Source organism: Cucurbita pepo, chromosome LG10 (assembly GCF_002806865.2).
Source record: "Cucurbita pepo subsp. pepo cultivar mu-cu-16 chromosome LG10, ASM280686v2, whole genome shotgun sequence".
In the NCBI taxonomy this organism is placed as follows: domain Eukaryota; kingdom Viridiplantae; phylum Streptophyta; class Magnoliopsida; order Cucurbitales; family Cucurbitaceae; genus Cucurbita; species Cucurbita pepo.
In genome coordinates this window covers 1,881,152-1,903,304 of record NC_036647.1, presented here as the reverse complement: position 1 = coordinate 1,903,304, position 22,153 = coordinate 1,881,152, and the positions used below count along the sequence as shown (strand labels likewise).

General features: G+C 37.2%; 3 protein-coding genes across 6 annotated transcripts; 2 read left to right on the top strand and 1 right to left on the bottom strand.

Moving 5' to 3' along the window:
* Nucleotides 1-964: 964 nt before the first annotated feature.
* LOC111803688 (autophagy-related protein 2-like) lies at nt 965-4,728 on the bottom strand. Its single transcript, XM_023688208.1, has 2 exons — nt 4,374-4,728; nt 965-1,740 (listed from the first exon to the last, which is right to left on the bottom strand). Exons 1-2 carry the CDS (start codon nt 4,645-4,647, stop codon nt 965-967), a joined length of 1,050 nt encoding a protein of 349 aa, XP_023543976.1. The 5' UTR covers nt 4,648-4,728.
* A 2,495-nt stretch (nt 4,729-7,223) lies between these two features.
* Nucleotides 7,224-12,787, top strand: LOC111803628 (probable methyltransferase PMT26). The gene is made up of 9 exons (XM_023688127.1): nt 7,224-7,337; nt 8,147-9,220; nt 9,340-9,489; nt 10,179-10,449; nt 10,613-10,723; nt 10,845-11,019; nt 11,323-11,595; nt 11,865-12,059; nt 12,151-12,787. The coding sequence occupies exons 2-9, from the start codon at nt 8,183-8,185 to the stop codon at nt 12,377-12,379; spliced, it is 2,442 nt and encodes an 813-aa protein (XP_023543895.1). The 5' UTR covers nt 7,224-7,337; nt 8,147-8,182; the 3' UTR covers nt 12,380-12,787.
* Nucleotides 12,788-14,261: 1,474 nt separating this feature from the next.
* On the top strand, nt 14,262-22,035 carry LOC111804537 (E3 ubiquitin-protein ligase RGLG3-like). Of its 4 annotated transcripts, none has more exons than XM_023689385.1 (12): nt 14,262-14,345; nt 15,918-15,998; nt 16,187-16,271; nt 16,356-16,496; nt 16,574-16,687; nt 17,554-17,651; nt 17,723-17,802; nt 17,872-17,977; nt 18,922-19,049; nt 19,129-19,228; nt 21,594-21,650; nt 21,785-22,035. In XM_023689385.1, exons 2-12 carry the CDS (start codon nt 15,930-15,932, stop codon nt 21,866-21,868), a joined length of 1,062 nt encoding a protein of 353 aa, XP_023545153.1. In that variant the 5' UTR covers nt 14,262-14,345; nt 15,918-15,929; the 3' UTR covers nt 21,869-22,035. The 4 variants fall into 4 exon arrangements, with proteins under 4 accessions (XP_023545153.1, XP_023545152.1, XP_023545151.1 ...); XM_023689384.1 differs by having other exon boundaries at nt 14,277-14,449; nt 15,922-15,998; XM_023689383.1 differs by having other exon boundaries at nt 14,277-14,449.
* Nucleotides 22,036-22,153: the final 118 nt, after the last annotated feature.

Here is a 22,153-nt window from a genome sequence, read left to right as displayed (position 1 = left end):
CATACTTATTAGATATTTTTTTATTGTTTTTAATTTAATGTGACATAAATATAAATTAAATTTATGATATAAATAATATATATTATATATGTGGGTATGTATTTTGTGTATTCTTTTTTAATGTTTAATATAAAAACATTAAAACAATAATGTANCTCGAAAAGCATCATCTAACTTGGATGTCTGAGTATAGGCTACAACCATGGAGGTCCAGGTAACAACATCTCTCTTCTGCATTCTACTAAAAACAGAATATGACGTGCCCGGTTCGCCACATTTACCATAAGCATTAATTACAGCATTGCAAACAATCATATTGAACTCCAATCCAATGAAAATAGCTGCTCCATGAACCTGACGCAACATTTCCAAAGCACCCAAACAGGCACAAGTACCCACAATACTCACAAAAGTAAACTCGTCCAAGACTAAACGATCAAAATCTTGTTGCATTTGCCAAAAGATATTCATTGCTTCTACATACAACCCATGGTGAGTAAAGCTAGAAATCAAGGTATTGTAGCTAACAATATTTGGATGAGGCATTTCATCAAATATCATACGAGCTTGACTCAAAAATCCAGCACGTGAGTAGGAAGCAAGAATGGTATTCCACGAGTGGATATTTTTAAAGGGTAAATCATCAAATGCCTTCTGTGCATTTTCCATAGAATTACATTTGGAATACATGTCAATAAGACGGTTAGCGAGGAACGGATCAAACGAAAGAGCGGACTTAATAAGGTGGGAGTGCAAGGACATCCCAACCTTCAAGTGTTTGTGTTTGATGCATTTTGAAATGAGAAAAGCATAGTGATCAAAGGATGGGAAAAAACCAGACAGAGGCATCATTTTCAGATCGTGAAAAAACAGAGAATTAGAATCGTTAAAGTGGGCTAGTTCATATAAATCTTCTACAAATTAAACGTCCTAATGCCCAATTAATACATTGAAGATTGTCCATTCACACTCTAGCAGGACGGCACTCAATGAGTAGTTCACCAGTAGTTGACGAAACTCCAACAGAGCAAGAACAAAATNCTTCTTCAACTTTTTCTTTCTCTCTATGTTTGACAGAGGATGGCACCCAATTTGATATAAGATGAGAGCCAGGCAGAATTCCACCACAATGGGGCGAGGAGGTTTCATCAGGAGTCCTTTCAGCAGAAGCTAGCGTAAATGAATGGTCGTGAGATGCCCGATCAAAGTAACCAGATTCATTCAACTTATTATGTTTGCATCCATGTCCATCACCATGCTTGTCGGAATTCCAATACGCTTCAGATAAAACTAAAAAACATTTGATTGATCTAGGTTGAAGTTTTACCTGTACAGGATCAATGAAAAGATCCCCATCCACTCTATAAATGTCTAAGGAACCATCCCTCAAAGGTATACATAATTTCAGGTTACCTGAAAATCCCCCTACTCCACCTGTCAGAACTGGAATGGTAACATTTGATGGCACATGGTCTAATGCCATTTCAGCAGATGTTCCTGCAGACATACATGAAATGGATTTTGGATTGTCACAATCATCCATGTGAAGAAACTCGACCATTGCCCCTTGAAACTTTACAAAATTACTCAGTTGACTTATTCCAAGAAAGCTTTCAGCTGCATCCATATCCAATTTACCATCCTCTGTAACACAAGTTCCGCATTCTACATCTGAAATCCGAAGAACAAGTGTGGTATCCAATCCTGTTTTATTTTTGCTTTCATCATAAAAAGAATCAAATGCAACTATCAAGTTTATTATCTTCACGTGAAAGCTTGCAAGCAGCCCTTTCACCATCTTCGCAACAGTCTTTACACCTTCATGGATATCCCCATAGGTAGATTTTACAGCACTTTTTGCAACATAATGCTCTGACTTTCTCGACTCATTATGGTTTTTATGACCACCACTAGAAGTTCCACAACAATCCATACGATCATTACTCAAGCATGGTGAAAGCACAAGCTCCAAACCATTGATTTCTACCTCACAGCCTCTACTCGTCCATGGCATTCTAATTAATAAAGACCCAATAGATCCTTCTTTGAAAGTAACCAAAGCTGCTGTGCCAACCTATAAAATTGAAGACAATAACTGAAACATAGTTCACAAAGAAGAGTAAAACATTTTGGAAATGCAAAATGGATGTACTTTTAGGCCATTATTTAGTATTAAATAATTATATTTTTCAGTTGTATGACGTGCTGCGTTTTTACTTTTTTTACTAGTCATGGAATGTTAGTTATTCTCGCCCCCAATGTTCTTTAGACAGGTAAGTTCGTGTTCTTGTTATTTTATCCTTTATTTAAGTGTAAGGATTTCTTAGTCGCCAATAAAGGAGGAGGAAAGAAAAAGTAAGAAACGCACAAGTTGATGCATCAAAGAAAGTCCCACGGAGAGAATTCCCTACCCCATCTACGAAACCAAAATTGGAAAAGTTTTCAATCTCTGCCAAAGCAGACTCGTCCTAACCGGGTCTCCACGAGGAACTTTTGACACTGCAAGTCTACTCGCACATATAAATTCATACATTCATTCTATTCCTCAATTTCCGGTTTCCAAAAATACCAAAAACCTGGAAGATCCTAACTTGTTCGTATTCTCGCAGATAATTAACTCTGAATTAACTAACATGCTACCAGGGAAAGTGCGCAATTTAACTTCACCAAACTTTTCCTGTCAGTTTCTCGACGAAGCAACAATTTTCAATGTCCCCGTTCAAAAAAAGTGATAAAAAGGAATTAGCAAAAAAAAAAAAAAAAAAAAAAAAAACAAACCTTTGCTTTCATCTTCATCCTCACCCTCGCATTCTTGTTCATCTTCATCATCTCTCTTTTTCTTTTTTCTTTTTTTAAATTTTATTTTCCTCATATTTCTTTATATTTCTTTATATGTGATCACATACTATATTTGGAATATTTGGAATGAACAAAATGTGGGCGGAAATAAATTTGGAACTAATTATCGAGCAGATCCACATCGAACATGCTTGATTCGTTTTTACCTGTTTTGTTCCACGTAGAGAATATCTAATTTTGAAATGCCTAAGAATAAGACTGCGAATGCTGAGGATAAAGGTTAGTTTTGACCTGTTATACATCATCATCCGTCTCACAGTTTTAAAATGCATTTACTTGGGAGAGGTTTTCATACTTACTGCTTGTTTTTCTCTCCAACTAAGGTAGGATATTACAATTTTAACTCAGTATTTTTTTTATCTATTAAAATTTTATTTTTCCAAATATTTATAAAAGTTAGAATTTATTACACCCATAAACTTAAAGTTTTAGGTTTCACGATGATTTGATTTCATCATGACTAAATTTCTCTCGAGCTTTCTTGACATAATTTTTCATTCTCAAACCATGCTGGTAAACTAATGAACTTTGATTTCTTCCGTCATCTCTTTTAAACGAACATCAAATACCAAAGTTTTATTTACTCAAATTCTCTATTTTAAAGTCTTTGAAATTTAATTGTTTAAAAGAAATCTATAAATTTGGTATGGTTTGTTTGTTTAATTGAGAAAGAAATTNGAAATATAATGTTAATTACTAACTTAAAAGCGTCCAACATTCTGCCAAATCGATGTCCAAACAAAGAAATTCATACCTTCACGAACTCCGGAAACTTCAACAACAAAATGTCGAGCATTGTCTACAACCTGCTCGCAAATTTCATGGATTCACTAGAAAAAAATTTACCTCAATTCACAACTTTCCTCTTCCGTGTTTCTTTCACAAGCCGTGACCTAGAAATCCGACATGTGAACTTCAAACTTTTTTCCTCAATCCCCAATCGCAAAACCAAAGAAGCAACAAGAATTTTTCTTGAAATTCTTGGAGTATTCACCATATTTACTAGAAAACAAATTCCGCGTAGGGAAGACGAAGAACAGTAGAACACAACCTCTCAGAATTTTTCTACCGCTTATCACAATTATAATGAAGTATTTAATTTAATCAAGTCGACCTAAATTTATTTACGAATTTTTCTATTTTAATTAAAATTTAAGATTTTACCTTTATTTTTATTAAATGTCAAATTAACAAAAATTAAAATATATAAAAAAATTGCAAATTTTGGACAAAAATTAACCCACAATGCCGAGACTATAATAATTTTTTTTTTTAAATATTATTTTTTGCATTTATAATTTCAAAATATCTATATTTCTAGGAGCAAATAATATTTTTTTCAAGAAAAAAAAAATTATCCATCTACTGCAAAAATCCAGACTTTCCACGATAGTAGGATATTATCTACTTTGAACATAAGTTCTCAGGGGACTCACTTCTAACACTCTTCGACACATCCACATCCACATCCCCATCCATGGCCCTGCTGTTGCTCCGTNCATAAAAAGAATCAAATGCAACTATCAAGTTTATTATCTTCACGTGAAAGCTTGCAAGCAGCCCTTTCACCATCTTCGCAACAGTCTTTACACCTTCATGGATATCCCCATAGGTAGATTTTACAGCACTTTTTGCAACATAATGCTCTGACTTTCTCGACTCATTATGGTTTTTATGACCACCACTAGAAGTTCCACAACAATCCATACGATCATTACTCAAGCATGGTGAAAGCACAAGCTCCAAACCATTGATTTCTACCTCACAGCCTCTACTCGTCCATGGCATTCTAATTAATAAAGACCCAATAGATCCTTCTTTGAAAGTAACCAAAGCTGCTGTGCCAACCTATAAAATTGAAGACAATAACTGAAACATAGTTCACAAAGAAGAGTAAAACATTTTGGAAATGCAAAATGGATGTACTTTTAGGCCATTATTTAGTATTAAATAATTATATTTTTCAGTTGTATGACGTGCTGCGTTTTTACTTTTTTTACTAGTCATGGAATGTTAGTTATTCTCGCCCCCAATGTTCTTTAGACAGGTAAGTTCGTGTTCTTGTTATTTTATCCTTTATTTAAGTGTAAGGATTTCTTAGTCGCCAATAAAGGAGGAGGAAAGAAAAAGTAAGAAACGCACAAGTTGATGCATCAAAGAAAGTCCCACGGAGAGAATTCCCTACCCCATCTACGAAACCAAAATTGGAAAAGTTTTCAATCTCTGCCAAAGCAGACTCGTCCTAACCGGGTCTCCACGAGGAACTTTTGACACTGCAAGTCTACTCGCACATATAAATTCATACATTCATTCTATTCCTCAATTTCCGGTTTCCAAAAATACCAAAAACCTGGAAGATCCTAACTTGTTCGTATTCTCGCAGATAATTAACTCTGAATTAACTAACATGCTACCAGGGAAAGTGCGCAATTTAACTTCACCAAACTTTTCCTGTCAGTTTCTCGACGAAGCAACAATTTTCAATGTCCCCGTTCAAAAAAAGTGATAAAAAGGAATTAGCAAAAAAAAAAAAAAAAAAAAAAAAAACAAACCTTTGCTTTCATCTTCATCCTCACCCTCGCATTCTTGTTCATCTTCATCATCTCTCTTTTTCTTTTTTCTTTTTTTAAATTTTATTTTCCTCATATTTCTTTATATTTCTTTATATGTGATCACATACTATATTTGGAATATTTGGAATGAACAAAATGTGGGCGGAAATAAATTTGGAACTAATTATCGAGCAGATCCACATCGAACATGCTTGATTCGTTTTTACCTGTTTTGTTCCACGTAGAGAATATCTAATTTTGAAATGCCTAAGAATAAGACTGCGAATGCTGAGGATAAAGGTTAGTTTTGACCTGTTATACATCATCATCCGTCTCACAGTTTTAAAATGCATTTACTTGGGAGAGGTTTTCATACTTACTGCTTGTTTTTCTCTCCAACTAAGGTAGGATATTACAATTTTAACTCAGTATTTTTTTTATCTATTAAAATTTTATTTTTCCAAATATTTATAAAAGTTAGAATTTATTACACCCATAAACTTAAAGTTTTAGGTTTCACGATGATTTGATTTCATCATGACTAAATTTCTCTCGAGCTTTCTTGACATAATTTTTCATTCTCAAACCATGCTGGTAAACTAATGAACTTTGATTTCTTCCGTCATCTCTTTTAAACGAACATCAAATACCAAAGTTTTATTTACTCAAATTCTCTATTTTAAAGTCTTTGAAATTTAATTGTTTAAAAGAAATCTATAAATTTGGTATGGTTTGTTTGTTTAATTGAGAAAGAAATTAGATTAAAAAGTTAATCTTCAAAATAATTTTTACAATAAAAAAAAATGCTCTTTTAGAAATTAAAATAAAATTGAAAGGAATAAAATAATGAAAAAAAAAAAATCAATGATCAATTTCAACGGCGTGGATCGAGAGTCGCTGTCACGTCTTCTAGAAGACGAGATTGAGATCTAAGTGCCACCTTACATTTAATTAAATTATATAGCGAAAATAAAAGGAAAAAAAAAAAAAAAAAACTTAACCAGCTTTAGTCCATTATTTTTAAATGTTTGAATTTAATATTTTAAAAATAATTTTTGAAAATTTTAATAAATAATGTTTAGTTTAATCATGAAGGGCCACCTGTCATTCGCCCACATCCGATGTACGGCGTGTGTTTGCACGCGCACGCGCTTTTTTGAAATTACACCATAGAAAGCGCGCGCGTGTTTCGCTCTCTCTCCTCACCGCGTGTTTTTTTCTATTATTTCTAAGGTCGGTGATTCCGGACACTGTTCGATAAAAAAGAATATGTTTAGCAAATGAATCATGTAATTACAAAACATTTAAATCAGTAATTTGATTAATTTTTGCTAAAAAAATTAATNTCCAGACTTTCCACGATAGTAGGATATTATCTACTTTGAACATAAGTTCTCAGGGGACTCACTTCTAACACTCTTCGACACATCCACATCCACATCCCCATCCATGGCCCTGCTGTTGCTCCGTTTAATTTACATAGAGAGAATTTCATATAATAAAATGTAAACCGTACGTGTTTGATGGTAAGAGTTCTCGAACCTAAAGAAATCGATTCTACCCTAAAATTCAATCAAATGATAGATGACTTTTAACAGACCCGAAAAGAAATATANGCGTGTTTTTTTCTATTATTTCTAAGGTCGGTGATTCCGGACACTGTTCGATAAAAAAGAATATGTTTAGCAAATGAATCATGTAATTACAAAACATTTAAATCAGTAATTTGATTAATTTTTGCTAAAAAAATTAATTAATTTAATCCACCATCTACTAATCCTCTCTTTGTCTCTCTATTTTCTCTATTAATTCTTCTCTCCCCCCCTTCATTCGCCCGACCATTACATTTCATCCTCTCTGCCTCAGAAAAATGGTGGAATAGTTTCCAACTTTATTGTCTTCTTTTCTAGATCTGTTCTTTCCAAGGTAAGCCATGGCGCTATCGCTTATTGTTGGCTGTTTAGATCGCGTAGATCCTCTTCCATGTCCTCTCGTTGTTCTTTCTTTGGTTCTTACATTCAACATGTTTTAGCTTTCTTGCGCCTTCAATGCTCTAGTTTCTGGTTTCTGCTTGCCTTTTCGTTTATGTGTGTTTTTATTGTAGATCTAATTTGGTTTTTAGCAAACTGTGTTCCTTGTTGCTTTTTTGCTTCGCATTGGTGTTTGATTTATTCGTTTTTGTGCCATTTGAATTTAGATCTGGTGGAGTTTGTTTGAATTGTTATTGTTTTGCGTTGTGTGTGAATGAATGATGTTATCTTTTCATTATAAGTTTACGTGATTTTTGGATTTTGTTTACGCGGGTAATTTATGTTTTTGTTCTGTGTTCTGGATCGACCTTGTTAGTATGGACGTACTAAAACATTGGTTGATATGTTTTAATGTGTTTTGAAGTTGATTTATCCGATCCTCCTTGTCTATTTCTCCATTAATGTGAGTGATTGCTGTAATTGTGTCGTGAATTATGGCTGAATTTTCTTTTTTGAATATTTTTCTTAGTGCTCTAGCCAGATCTATGTCAAGTTTCTCTCAAGTTGAATTTCTGTTTTTCTGGGACTTTGAATTGTTTGTTTGACGTTGATGTTTGAACGACTTCATGGGACCAAGTTTCACTTTTCATAATATCTTTTGCTAGTATGAATGCAGGTGTCAATGACCTTTGTGTATTCAACTAATTAATACTTAGTTTATTTTATTTTAAATTTCTAATCTGTCTATTCCCTTTCCATTCTCAGGTGAAAACTCTATAGGACAGAACTTTACAAATAGAAATGGCTATAGGGAAGTATTCAAGAATAGATAACCGAAGGTCTTCGTCGAGTTACTGCTCTACAGTGACCATTGTTGTATTCGTTGCTTTATGCTTGGTTGGGATATGGATGTTAACATCATCATCTGTAGTTCCGGTTCAAAATATTGATGTGCCACAGGAGAACAAAAATATTGCAAAAAGTCAAGTGGTTGAGACCAATGAGGCCAACACTCAGCCTTTTGAAGATAATCCAGGAGATTTGCCTGATAATGTAAGGAAAGGGGATGACAATGAAGGTTCTAATCAGCAGGAAAGCCAGGATGAGAAGCCTGAAGAGAAGCCTGAAGAGAAGCCAGAAGAGAAGCCTGAAGAGAAGCCTGAAGAGAAGCCAGATGAACAGAATGGGGACAAGAGTGGAGGGAATGAAGAAACTAAACCAGACGATGGAAGTAAAACAGAAAATGGTGATTCTAAGGAGGAAAATGGAGAACCAGGTTCTGAGTCTAAGCCAGAGGCGGGTGACAATGGATCCGGTGGACAAGGAGAGCCTGAGGAGAATTCTAATGAGAAACAACCAAATTCAAATGATACAGAAGAGAACAGCAAAGACGACAAAAAAGCAGATGACTCAAATGATACTAAAGATGGAGAAAACGGTAACAGAAAGGAAGAGGAGAATGCGAAGTTAAATGAAAATAACCAATCCAAAAACCTGACTTCTGGTGAGGTGTTTCCTTCCGGTGCTCAGTCGGAGCTTTTGAATGAAACGTCAACACAAAATGGGGCATGGTCAACTCAGGCAGCAGAGTCGAAGAATGAAAAAGAGACTCAAAGATCTTCCACGAAACAATCTGGGTATGAGTGGAAAATTTGCAATGTTACTGCTGGATCAGATTACATTCCTTGCCTCGATAATTTGCAAGCAATTAGGAGTCTTCGAAGTACAAAACATTATGAACATCGAGAAAGGCATTGTCCTGAAGAACCTCCTACCTGCCTTGTTTCACTTCCAGAGGGCTATAAACGCCCAATTACATGGCCAACTAGCAGGGAAAAGGTTAAAAAGATTTAATATCTTTGCTTCGAAAATACGTTTTATGTTATAAGTTCAGTTTTTGAATTGTTTTTCTTTTTTCCCTTCATTCTTTGATTGTCTAATTGAGTGTGTTTCTGCAGATTTGGTACTATAATGTTCCCCACACAAAACTTGCTGAAGTTAAGGGGCATCAGAACTGGGTAAAAGTTTCTGGTGAGTACTTAACGTTTCCTGGTGGTGGGACCCAGTTCAAGCACGGTGCTCTTCACTACATTGACTTCATACAAGAGGTAACATTCTTCTCCTTGAGCTCCTGTTAGTGTAATATGTTACATGCCCATTTGGTTTGCACATTAGCATCTCCATCATTGGTGGGTGTGATAGTGTATCTGTATACTTTTCAGATCTTGCATTGCAATGATGATGCCGTGTCTTTTATCTAATCTACTTTCTCCACCACTTGCTGCTTTATTTAACTCATTCAAGCTAATTAATTGCATTCTTGATGGAAGTCACTCAGGGATATTGATCAACCTCACTATTAGCCGAGCAAACCCCCACACCCCACTTTCTCTGTTTTTACACAAATAGGTGCAGTTTATAACATTACCAAACACAAAAAAAAAAATTCTTAGTAACATTTGGTAGGTAATAAATTTATTTTCTACTTTTAGCAAAATTATTCTCGTTGTGTAACATTTCTTCATTAATTCTATTGTTATTGATGCTTTGGATTGGAGGAAATTTTATTGTATGATATTGATAATTGACCAGTGAAGCTAATGGTGTGCTTGTTTATATTGGTCGTTCTGGTCTGTTATTTTTTTACTTCGTTGGAAAATCTTTTTTGAGTGAACTTGTAAATGTACACAATTTCATGCAATCTAAAAATAGATGACGATGTCTACAGTTTGTGGACGTATTGAACTGAAGAATAATGCTTTGTGATTTATGCTAAACAAATTTTCTTACCGTGCAGTCTGTCAATGATATCGCTTGGGGAAAACGATCACGTGTAGTTCTGGATGTTGGATGTGGAGTGGCAAGCTTTGGAGGATTTCTTTTTGAAAGAGATGTACTAACCATGTCATTGGCCCCAAAAGATGAACACGAAGCACAAGTCCAGTTTGCACTTGAGAGGGGAATTCCTGCCATATCTGCTGTTATGGGCACGAAAAGACTTCCCTACCCCGGAAGAGTTTTCGACGTTGTCCATTGTGCTCGTTGTAGAGTACCATGGCACATAGAAGGTAATGTGATCATTAGTACGTTTGTTGGATAAATTTCTATTGTTTGGAACCGACTTCAATTTCATGTAGTGAACAGACTTCAATTTCATCACGTCAGTGACTAAATTTATCCATTTTATCAATAGCTTGAGTTTCAATATTCACTTCTGAAGAAGCTGTGCAGGTGGCAAGCTTCTGTTGGAGCTGAATCGTTTGTTGCGGCCTGGTGGCTTCTTTGTGTGGTCTGCTACACCAGTCTATCATAAGAATGCTGAAGATGCTGGAATATGGAATGGTTGGCCATCTCTAAAACCCTCATGATCCTTTATCAATTTTAGTTGTAAATGTATATGTAAAACTAGAGATCTTCAAATTTAGAGTCCTAATAGCTTTGCATCTTGTGGAACTATTTGCAGCCATGACAGAATTGACGAAAGCTATGTGCTGGGAACTTGTATCAATTAACAAGGATAAGGTGAATGGCGTTAGTGCAGCCATATATAGGAAACCTACTAATAATGATTGCTATGAGCAGAGATCTGAAAAGGAGCCGCCTGTCTGCCCGGATTCAGATGATCCAAATGCTGCCTGGTACTTATCTCTTATAATTTTAATTACTCCAGTTAAGAAATGTGTACTTCCATACTTACTCCAGTTAAGAAATGTGTACTTCCATACTATCCAAGATCCAATTACTATGAAAAGGATTCAGCAAATATTGAGCCTCTAGTCCAGAATCATTCCCCCTCATATATGCGTTCTTGTTTGTTCAATTCCTTATTTCTAAGTAAAGCTTATTAGACCAAATGTACTTGTAATTTTCTTTCTAAAATAGGTAAGAAAAGTTTATAGCTTTGTTGCTACTACAACTGAATTTGTTCAAACCATCTGCAGGAATGTGCCACTCGAGGCATGCATGCACAAAATCTCGACAAATGAATCAGAACGTGGTTCTAAATGGCCCGAACAATGGCCAGCGAGATTGGAGAAACCACCATACTGGATGTTGGATTCTCAGGTTGGAGTTTATGGAAGAGCTGCTCCTCAGGATTTTACTGCAGATCATGACCACTGGAATCGTGTCGTGACAAAGTCATATCTAACTGGCATGGGAATTGACTGGTCAACGGTGCGGAATGTGATGGACATGAGAGCTATCTATGGAGGGTAAGATTCTCCTCCCCTCACAGGAAATATACTTCAAAATAGCTATCATATTTCTGTCGCTTGGCAGTAAATCTTATCAGTTAGTTTATATCTGGTTCTGCAGACTTCTACAGTTAGAGTTGTGTGTAATTTTATAATTATTAGAGTTTGAAAGAGTTTACTACGTATAGGGTATAGAAAAGATGAGTGTCACTACCGGTAAATCTGTTCTTCAAATGTTGGGGCATAGGGTTGAGTAAATATATGAACGGTTCTTCACTTTCTCACAGATTTGCTGCTGCATTGAAAGATTTGAAAGTGTGGGTCATGAACGTAATCCCAATAGACTCAGCTGATACTCTCCCAATTATCTACGAACGAGGTTTGTTCGGTATATATCACGATTGGTGTGAATCATTCAACACCTACCCGCGTTCGTATGACCTTCTTCACGCAGATCATCTTTTCTCCAAGGTCAAAAAGAGGTAAAGCTTACTGCTTATTATAAACAACATCATTTATCACTCCTTTACTAAACTTTTGCTAATGCCTTACTCGATCGATCCACGTACGCAGATGCAATCTAGCAGCTTTAGTTGCAGAGACGGACCGAATCCTCAGGCCAGAAGGGAAGCTCATTGTCAGGGACAACGCGGAAACAGTGAACGAGCTTGAAAACATGTTCAAGTCGATGAAATGGGAGGTTCGGTTTACTTACTTCAAAGACAATGAAGGATTGCTGTGCGTTCAGAAGTCAATGTGGCGACCAAGTGAGTCTGAAACACTCCAGTATGCTATTGGTTAGAGCCGATGGGTGGGCGTCTTGATTGTCATTCAACAGCACCATCATCTCACTCTACTTGATAATGATGCCAAAGGAGGAGGGGAAAGGTTAGGTCATATTCTTTTTTTGGTTTGGTTATTCAAAGTTTCAATTTCATGGGAATGCTACTTCTTCCTAACTAGGCAGTGTATCATCATCATCATCATCATCTTCATCTCATCTCATCTCATCCAAGGCCGTTGGGTGAAATTCATTTTATTCCTTCTTCAAAGGCTCAGTTTTCTCTGTACTCTATCATCTGATACTCGAATAGTTATTAATGAAAAATCACATACATTCTTGCATACACATGTATTTTCATTCTATCAGTTAAGGATAATTACACATTTTAGTTCTCTTTGTAATAGTTATGAAGCTGACATTTATTTTTAGTTGAGTTGGTTTCTGTTAGGCATGTGAGTGTCTTCAAAATTTGTTGACTATGTAAGCTGAATTGGACCGGACAAGTCACATGTCGATTTCGTTGTTTAAGGTAACTTATGAACTAATTTTAAATTTTCTTAAATATTTTAACTACCTTAATTTTAATTCTAATGCTAAAATTACGGAAATTGTCTGACTTTCATTTTTCTAATTGGAGTCTGATTTTAATTGTTAAAATAATATTTTTGTCTAGATTTATTTAAACTTAATCGTTCTATTTTTAACCACTTTTAAACTTAGTCTTTTTAAAATTAATTTCGTTTCATAGATATTAATTAAATTTTCTAATAATTTCTATGAAAATAAAAACACTATAGGCATATATTTCCAAAGAATACTTTTTTATTTGTTTTTAAAAAGTAATAAACTAATAACATCAACTGCATAGAAATTAAAATTGGACACTTAAAAATATAAATATATATATATATATTATTGATCGTGTTTAAATATTTAATCACTAAAAAAATTAAATTACTACAAATTTATTTGTTTTATTTTATAATTTTGAAAATTATAACAAAAAAAATATTGAAGTTAGTATATAGTAGAAAGGTTCTTATTATAATCGTAAGATGGCCATAAATGTTCATTATAAATTATAACTATTCAACAATACCATAAATACCCTCAATCCCAACTGTTGTGCCAACACCCAACGGTCATTTTGTCGAGGGTATTTTTTGTATATAAAAAATACCCACGTTTTCCTTAAATGCTTTTAACTACTAATTAATTATTATAATTTAATATTTAGTCTTAAATTATTCTCACCTTTTTTTAGTTCAATCATGAGCTACATTTAAAATGGCTAATTTTTAACATTTTCTAAATTGTTGAACTTTAAAATAGGTTTTAATAATATTCTTAATATTTGTTAAAATTTTATTTTAAATTTGTTTCAAAATAATTATTTCATTATTTTTTAATTAAAATAATTAAAAAAGTGATGTGATCGTGACTTATAAAATACCAATGCACATGGCAACGGCATAGATCTAGCTTTGACCTGTGGGTTCTATATACTTAATATATTTCTAAAATTTCGCTGATTGTTTTAAAACAATTATTTTTATTAATTTTCTTATTAAAAGAAAGATTAAAAAAAAATAATGAGTATTAATGTAATTTTTAAAAATTATTAGTAATTTTCATCTATATTAACGGTTTTTTTTTTTTAATAAAATACTTACCCTTTCCTTAAAAAGAAAAAATACATGTATTTCTATTATTTTTATTTGTTAAAAAGTTTTAAAAATATTAATACTTTATGGGTTTTTTTTTTTTATATATAATATACCAAATTCAAAGCTATTTTATATAATTTAACAAAAAAATCTTTAAAAAAATTTAATTACTATCTCATATCAAAATATTATTGTATATATCTAGCTTTACAGTTGGTTGAGAGTTTAGTCATTAAAAAGGGGAAAATTTCTGGCTTTTACTCCCATTTGAAGATGGGTACACGCATCAACAAGCAGCCTTTTGCTTAAAGTCTGAGGTGATTTATATCGCATATTCAAATTCCCTTTTGGCCTTCTTCTCTGTTTGTATCTGTTTCCATTGCAGGCCATCGAAAGCTCTCTTTTCTCTCTTCTGCTCTCTGTGAGTTTCTAATACTGCTTGTTCTTAGATGTAACCCTTTAATTATGCTTTGATTTGAACTCAACGCGTCTGTTTCCTTCTGTTCACTGCTATTTGGACCTCCATGGCTTGATTTTCCTTCTGGGTAATGCTCAATTTAGCTTGGATATGGAGCTTTGAGTTCAATTCACTCCTTACCCATTGTTTTGGTTCAGCAGCCAAAGTACCCAATTGCATTTTCCCCACATTTAGTTACTAATTTTATGTTCTCTGCTTCAATCATGCCACGTATGAGATCCTATGTCGGTTGGGGAGGAGAACGAAGCATTCTTAATAAGGGTGTGGAAACCTCTCCCTATTAGACGCGTTTTAAAACATTGAGGATAAGTCTGCGAGGGAAAGACCAAAGATGACAATATCTGCTAGCGGTTGGCTTGGATTATTACAAATAGTATCAAAGCCAGACACTGCATCAACGAGAAGGCAAAGCCTCGAAGGGGTGGACTTGAGAGGGTGTGCCAGCAAGGACGCTGGCCCTGAAGGGGGTGGATTGTGAGATTCCACATCGGTAAGGGAGGAGCCTTGAAGGGGGTGGATACGAGACGGTGTGCCAGCAAGGACGCTGGGACCCAAAAGGGAGGGAGGTGAATTGTGAGATCCCACATCGGTGGTGGAGGAGCCCTGAAGGGGGTGGACATGAGGCGGTGTGCCAGCAAGGATGCTGGGCCCGGAAGGGGGTGGATTGTGAGCTCCCACATAGGTTGGGGCGGAGAATGAAACATTCTTTATAAGGGTGTGGAAACTTTTCCCTAGAAAACGCGTTTTAAAACCTTGAGGGGGAGCCCGAAAGGAAAAACCTTCATTCTTTATAAGGGTGTGGAAACTTCTCACTAGAAGACGCGTTTTAAAACCTTGAGGGGGAGCCCGAAAGGAAAAACCCAAAAATGACAATATCTGCTAGCGGTGGGCTTGGACTGTTACAAGTGGTATCAGAGCTAGATATCGGGCGATGTGCCGCGAGGAGGCTGAGCCTCAAAGGGGGGTGGATTTGAGGCGGTGTGCCAGCAAGGACATTAGACCTCGAAGGTGGGTGGATTGTGAGATCCCACATCGGTTGGAGAGGAGAACGAAATATTCGTTATAAGGGTGTGGAAACCTCTTCCTAGCAGACGCGTTTTAAAAACCTTGAGAGGAAGCCCGAAAGGGAAAACCCAAAGAAGACAATATCTACTAGCTGTGGGCACCACCCTTTTTCCTTCTAGCATCGATGAATCGAGCTAGGGTTCTTGCTTATGGGATAATCATAGATTTTCAATGTTTGACTTAGGAAGTTAGAATGATTTGTTAGCTGACTTGATAATCAAAATGTGGTATTTGAGTATTCAAAGGATGCTAAACATGTGGATGTTGTCATGTTGCTTTGAAGGATTCAAGTTCTGATAAAAACTACTTTCTCCTTAAATGATAACGTGCTCGAACCTTTTTGTAGGTAGACGAATAAATGGATTCAAATCGTCATCGTAAAATCGATTATCGACGTATTGCCGATAACTTCACCTCATTGGATCAGGTTCTTTCTTTTATCCTAACTGCTTAACTCCTGTGTAAAAGCATGCTGAACAGTCCATACTACGTCTACTTCGTATCGTTTTTCGGTTTTTCACCTAAGATTAAGAATAGAATTACCATATCCCATGAAAATTATGTTCAAGAACAAATGATCAAGTTGACATTCACTCGAGTACACGTTTCGGTCAGGTTATATCTGCATTGAGACACGAAGGTCTTGAATCGTCGAATTTAATTCTCGGTATCGACTTTACGAAGAGCAATGAGTGGACAGGTGAATCTTTCTTTACTTGTTAATCATTATGAAGGTTATGAATGCTTCCATAGATTGCTAGAGGATATATGTCACTGACTGCAGGGAGGCGTTGTTTTGGAAGAAGAAGTCTGCATTCAATTAGCAGCACACCCAATCCATATGAGCAAGCAATATCTATAATTGGTCAGACATTGTCTCCTTTTGATGATGATGGTTTGATACCTTGTTTTGGCTTTGGCGATGGTTAGTATTAGTTTGTTTTTTAGATTCTTCATTGAACTGTGAGTAACCACCTTATTTTCGAGTTCTTTTTTCTGAAGCATCGACACGTGATCAACACGTATTCAGCTTTTATCCCGATCACAGGCCATGTAAAGGGTTCAAGGAAGCTCTTTTTCGATATCGAGAAATTCTGCCATACCTGAATTTATCAGGTTCATTTGAACTTTTCAGTTTACTTTTTATTTTGCTATTGATCATAATGAAGAGCTAGTTTTTAGTATCCATTTGTGATCATTTCTGTGGCTACTCTCTTCTTCCTTTGGTTCTTTCGTTTTGTTCTTGTTTCGTTCTCTATTGTTTATATGGATGAGTGAGGAAACTGAAGATAATAAGACTGTGAGATCCCACATTGGTAGGAGAGGGGAACGGAGGAGTTCTTATAAGAGCGTGGAAACCTCTCCCTAGCATACGCGTTTTAAAACTGTGATGGGCCAATGCGGATAATATCTGTTATCGATAGGCTTGGATTGTTACAAATGGTATTATATTGTGAGATCTCACATTGGTTGGAGAGGAGAACGAAGCATTCCTTATAAGGGTGTAGAATCCTCTCCCTAGCATACGCGTTTTAAAATCGTGAGGTTAGACGGCGATATGTAACGTGCTAAAGCGGACACTATTTGCTAGTGATGGGCTTGGATTGTTACAAATGGTATCAGAGCCAGTCACTGGACAGTGTGAGACATTGGTCGGAGTAGAGCTAGACCCTCTCCATAGTACACAAATTCTAAAAAGCTTGAGAGAAGGCTAAAAAAGGAAAGCTCAAAGAGGACAATATCTGCTAGCAGTAGAATTGAGCCATTACAAATGGTATCAGAGCCAGACACTAAGTAGTGTGCTAGCGAGGACGTTGGGCCTCCAAGGGGGGTGGATTGTGAGATCCCACGAAGCCATTCGTTATAAAGGTGTGGATATCTCGACGTGATACGTAACCGATTCTTTTCATTGAGATTGACCATGTAATTTTCTTCTGCCCAAGTTATAAATGTTCTAACGATGAACTGAAGCTTATTTGTAGGTCCAACCTCTTTTGCTCCTGTCATTGATTCTGCTATTAGCATTGTTGAGACAAGCAATTGGCAGTATCATGTCCTTGTTATTGTTGCAGATGGACAGGTTGTTGGATGTGTTCTGTTCTCATGTCTGCTTCATTCTCTTAATGCCTAACGTTGTATGCTATTGAACAGGTTACGAGAAATCCCGACACGCCACCTGGAAGATTAAGTAATCAAGAGCAGGCAACCATAAACTCCATTGTTGCTGCTAGGTAAAACATTAACTTTTATAAAGTTTGGTAGCTTTTGTGCTCGAAGTCTCATAACGTTCGAATCACCAGCCAGTATCCTCTATCGATCATTCTAGTCGGGGTAGGGGATGGACCGTGGGATGCTATGCAGAAATTTGATGATAACATCCCTCGGCGCGCATTTGATAATTTCCAGGTATTTTCATTGAATCTACTTGCTTGGATGTTTTTTAATTTTCTTGGAGTTCTGAATGCAACGTTTGGTTTTGGTTAGCTTGTGAGGATGGTTTTTGTGAGATCTCACATTAGTTGGAGAGGGGAACGAAGCATTCTTTATAAGGGTATGGAAACGTCTCCCTAGTAGACACGTTTAAAAATCGCGAGGCTGACAGTGATGTGTAATAGGCCAAAGCAGACAATATCTGCTAGTGGTGAGTTTGGGCTGTTACTAGTGGTAGCAGAGTTAGACATTGGGTTGCGTGACAGCGAGGATGCTATGCCCTTAAGGTGGGTGAATTGTGAGATCCCACATCGGTTGGAGATGGGAACGAAGCATTCCTTATAAGGATGTGGAAACTTCTCCCTAGTAGACGCATTTAAAAACCATGAGGCTAACAGTAGTACATAATGGGCTAAAACGGACAATATCTGCTAGTGGCAGGTTTGGACTGTTACAAACTGTATCAGAGTCAAACACCGAGCTGTGTGTCAATGAGGACGCTGTGCCCCCAAGGGGGTTGGATTGTGAGATCCCACATCAGTTGGAGAAGGGAACAGAGCATTTCTTATAGGGGTGTGGAAACCTCTCCCTAGTATACGCATTTAAAGATCATGAGGCTAATAGTGATATGTCACGGACCAAAACGGACTATATTTGCTAGCAGTGAGTTTGGGCTGTTACAAATGGTATTAAAGTCAGACACCGGTCTGTGTACCAGCGAGGACGCTATGCCCTCAAGGAGGTGGATTGTGAGGTCCCACATCAGTTGGAGAGGGGAACGAAACATTCCTTATAAGGGTGTTGAAACCTCTCCCTAATAGACGGATTTTAAAACTTTGAGGGGAAAGTCCGAAGAGGACAATATCTACTAGCGGTAGTTTGTAACTTAACTTTATATCGGCTTCTCTGTATTGGTCCAGTTTGTAAACTTCACAAAAATCATGTCTGAGAGCAAAGAAGCATCAAAGAAGGAAGCAGCATTTGCCCTGGCTGCGCTCATGGAAATTCCATTTCAATACAGAGCCACCCTCTCTGTGCAGGGTTCAAAGTAAGCCCAGATTTTCAATTCCAAGTGAATTTACAGTTGCTGTTTTGGATTTGCAAAAATGACAGTGAGTATCATGCAGGAGAGAATCTGTGTATGCAAAAAGTGCAGGGCCGCTTCCTCCTCCTCCTGAAGTCATCAATCATGACAATGCTGAAAACCAGAGTTCCTCATCCGAATTGGTAACTTCGTTTTCATTTTAGATCCCACGTTGGTTAGAGAAGGGAACGGGAACGAAGCATTTCTTATAAGGGTGTGGAAATCTCTACCTACTAGACACGTTTTAGAACTGTGAGGTCGATACATAACGGGCGAAAACAGATATTATCTGTTAGCGGTGGGCTTAAGCTGTTACAAAAAGTATCAGAGTCAAACACCGGGCGGTGTGTCAGCGAGGACACTGGGCCCCCAAGGAGGTGGATTGTGAGATCCCACATTGGTTGGAGAGAGGAACGAAGCATTCTTTATAAGGGTGTGGAAACCTATCCCTACTATATACGTTTGAAACCGTGAGGCTGATGATGATAGGTAATGGGCCAAAGCGGACAATATCTGCTAATGGTGAGCTTGGGCTGTTACAAATGGTATCAAAGAAAGATACCGGGCGGTGTATCAGCGAGGACACTGGCCCCCAAGGGNGAGGATGGTTTTTGTGAGATCTCACATTAGTTGGAGAGGGGAACGAAGCATTCTTTATAAGGGTATGGAAACGTCTCCCTAGTAGACACGTTTAAAAATCGCGAGGCTGACAGTGATGTGTAATAGGCCAAAGCAGACAATATCTGCTAGTGGTGAGTTTGGGCTGTTACTAGTGGTAGCAGAGTTAGACATTGGGTTGCGTGACAGCGAGGATGCTATGCCCTTAAGGTGGGTGAATTGTGAGATCCCACATCGGTTGGAGATGGGAACGAAGCATTCCTTATAAGGATGTGGAAACTTCTCCCTAGTAGACGCATTTAAAAACCATGAGGCTAACAGTAGTACATAATGGGCTAAAACGGACAATATCTGCTAGTGGCAGGTTTGGACTGTTACAAACTGTATCAGAGTCAAACACCGAGCTGTGTGTCAATGAGGACGCTGTGCCCCCAAGGGGGTTGGATTGTGAGATCCCACATCAGTTGGAGAAGGGAACAGAGCATTTCTTATAGGGGTGTGGAAACCTCTCCCTAGTATACGCATTTAAAGATCATGAGGCTAATAGTGATATGTCACGGACCAAAACGGACTATATTTGCTAGCAGTGAGTTTGGGCTGTTACAAATGGTATTAAAGTCAGACACCGGTCTGTGTACCAGCGAGGACGCTATGCCCTCAAGGAGGTGGATTGTGAGGTCCCACATCAGTTGGAGAGGGGAACGAAACATTCCTTATAAGGGTGTTGAAACCTCTCCCTAATAGACGGATTTTAAAACTTTGAGGGGAAAGTCCGAAGAGGACAATATCTACTAGCGGTAGTTTGTAACTTAACTTTATATCGGCTTCTCTGTATTGGTCCAGTTTGTAAACTTCACAAAAATCATGTCTGAGAGCAAAGAAGCATCAAAGAAGGAAGCAGCATTTGCCCTGGCTGCGCTCATGGAAATTCCATTTCAATACAGAGCCACCCTCTCTGTGCAGGGTTCAAAGTAAGCCCAGATTTTCAATTCCAAGTGAATTTACAGTTGCTGTTTTGGATTTGCAAAAATGACAGTGAGTATCATGCAGGAGAGAATCTGTGTATGCAAAAAGTGCAGGGCCGCTTCCTCCTCCTCCTGAAGTCATCAATCATGACAATGCTGAAAACCAGAGTTCCTCATCCGAATTGGTAACTTCGTTTTCATTTTAGATCCCACGTTGGTTAGAGAAGGGAACGGGAACGAAGCATTTCTTATAAGGGTGTGGAAATCTCTACCTACTAGACACGTTTTAGAACTGTGAGGTCGATACATAACGGGCGAAAACAGATATTATCTGTTAGCGGTGGGCTTAAGCTGTTACAAAAAGTATCAGAGTCAAACACCGGGCGGTGTGTCAGCGAGGACACTGGGCCCCCAAGGAGGTGGATTGTGAGATCCCACATTGGTTGGAGAGAGGAACGAAGCATTCTTTATAAGGGTGTGGAAACCTATCCCTACTATATACGTTTGAAACCGTGAGGCTGATGATGATAGGTAATGGGCCAAAGCGGACAATATCTGCTAATGGTGAGCTTGGGCTGTTACAAATGGTATCAAAGAAAGATACCGGGCGGTGTATCAGCGAGGACACTGGCCCCCAAGGGGATTGTGAGATCCCACATTGGTTGGAGAGAGGAACAAAACGTTCCTTACAAGGGTGTGGAAATCTCTCCCTACTAGACGCATTTTAAAACAGTGAGGCTGACGGCGATACGTAATTAGCTAAAACGGACAATATCTGTTAGTGGTGGGCTTAGACTGTTACAGTTACATGGTTACAAATTTAGATCCGATTTGGAATGACTTTTTAAGTGGTTAAGAAGGTTTTTTCACTCTTTAATGGCCTCATTATTATAAAAAAATTTAAATTCAATTTCTGTTGTTCAAGGTCTGCCCCATCTGCCTGACAAACCCAAAGGATATGGCTTTTGCATGTGGTCATACAGTAAGTTCTCTACCATGCAACTTCCTCACACTGCCAATACTTTGACTCATATTTTCTAATGAAATGATATCGTATTACCCGACCGAGACACTCACGAATATCTGCTCACTATTCCATCGCTGTATTCTTACCAGACCTGCAAAGACTGTGGGGTAACCATCTCAACATGCCCACTGTGTCGAGAACCTATAACGATGCGCTTGAGACTATATGCTTAAGTCATCAAACAACTTCCTGCAGCTGTGTCTATGCAATACCAAGTTGTAAAAACGATACCCGGTTTGAGATTACTTTGCTTTTTGATTCGATTATAGTTTATAAAAACTTGTTCATCTACTTGTAAAAGTCTTATATTTACTATAAATTTTCAAACGAGTTAGATTTCTACCCGTCTTCAACTATAACAGCCTAAGCCTACCACTAACCGATATTGTTTTCTTTGGACTTTTCCTTTCAAGCTTCCCCCATAAGGTTTTTAAAACGTATCTATTAGGAAGAGTTCT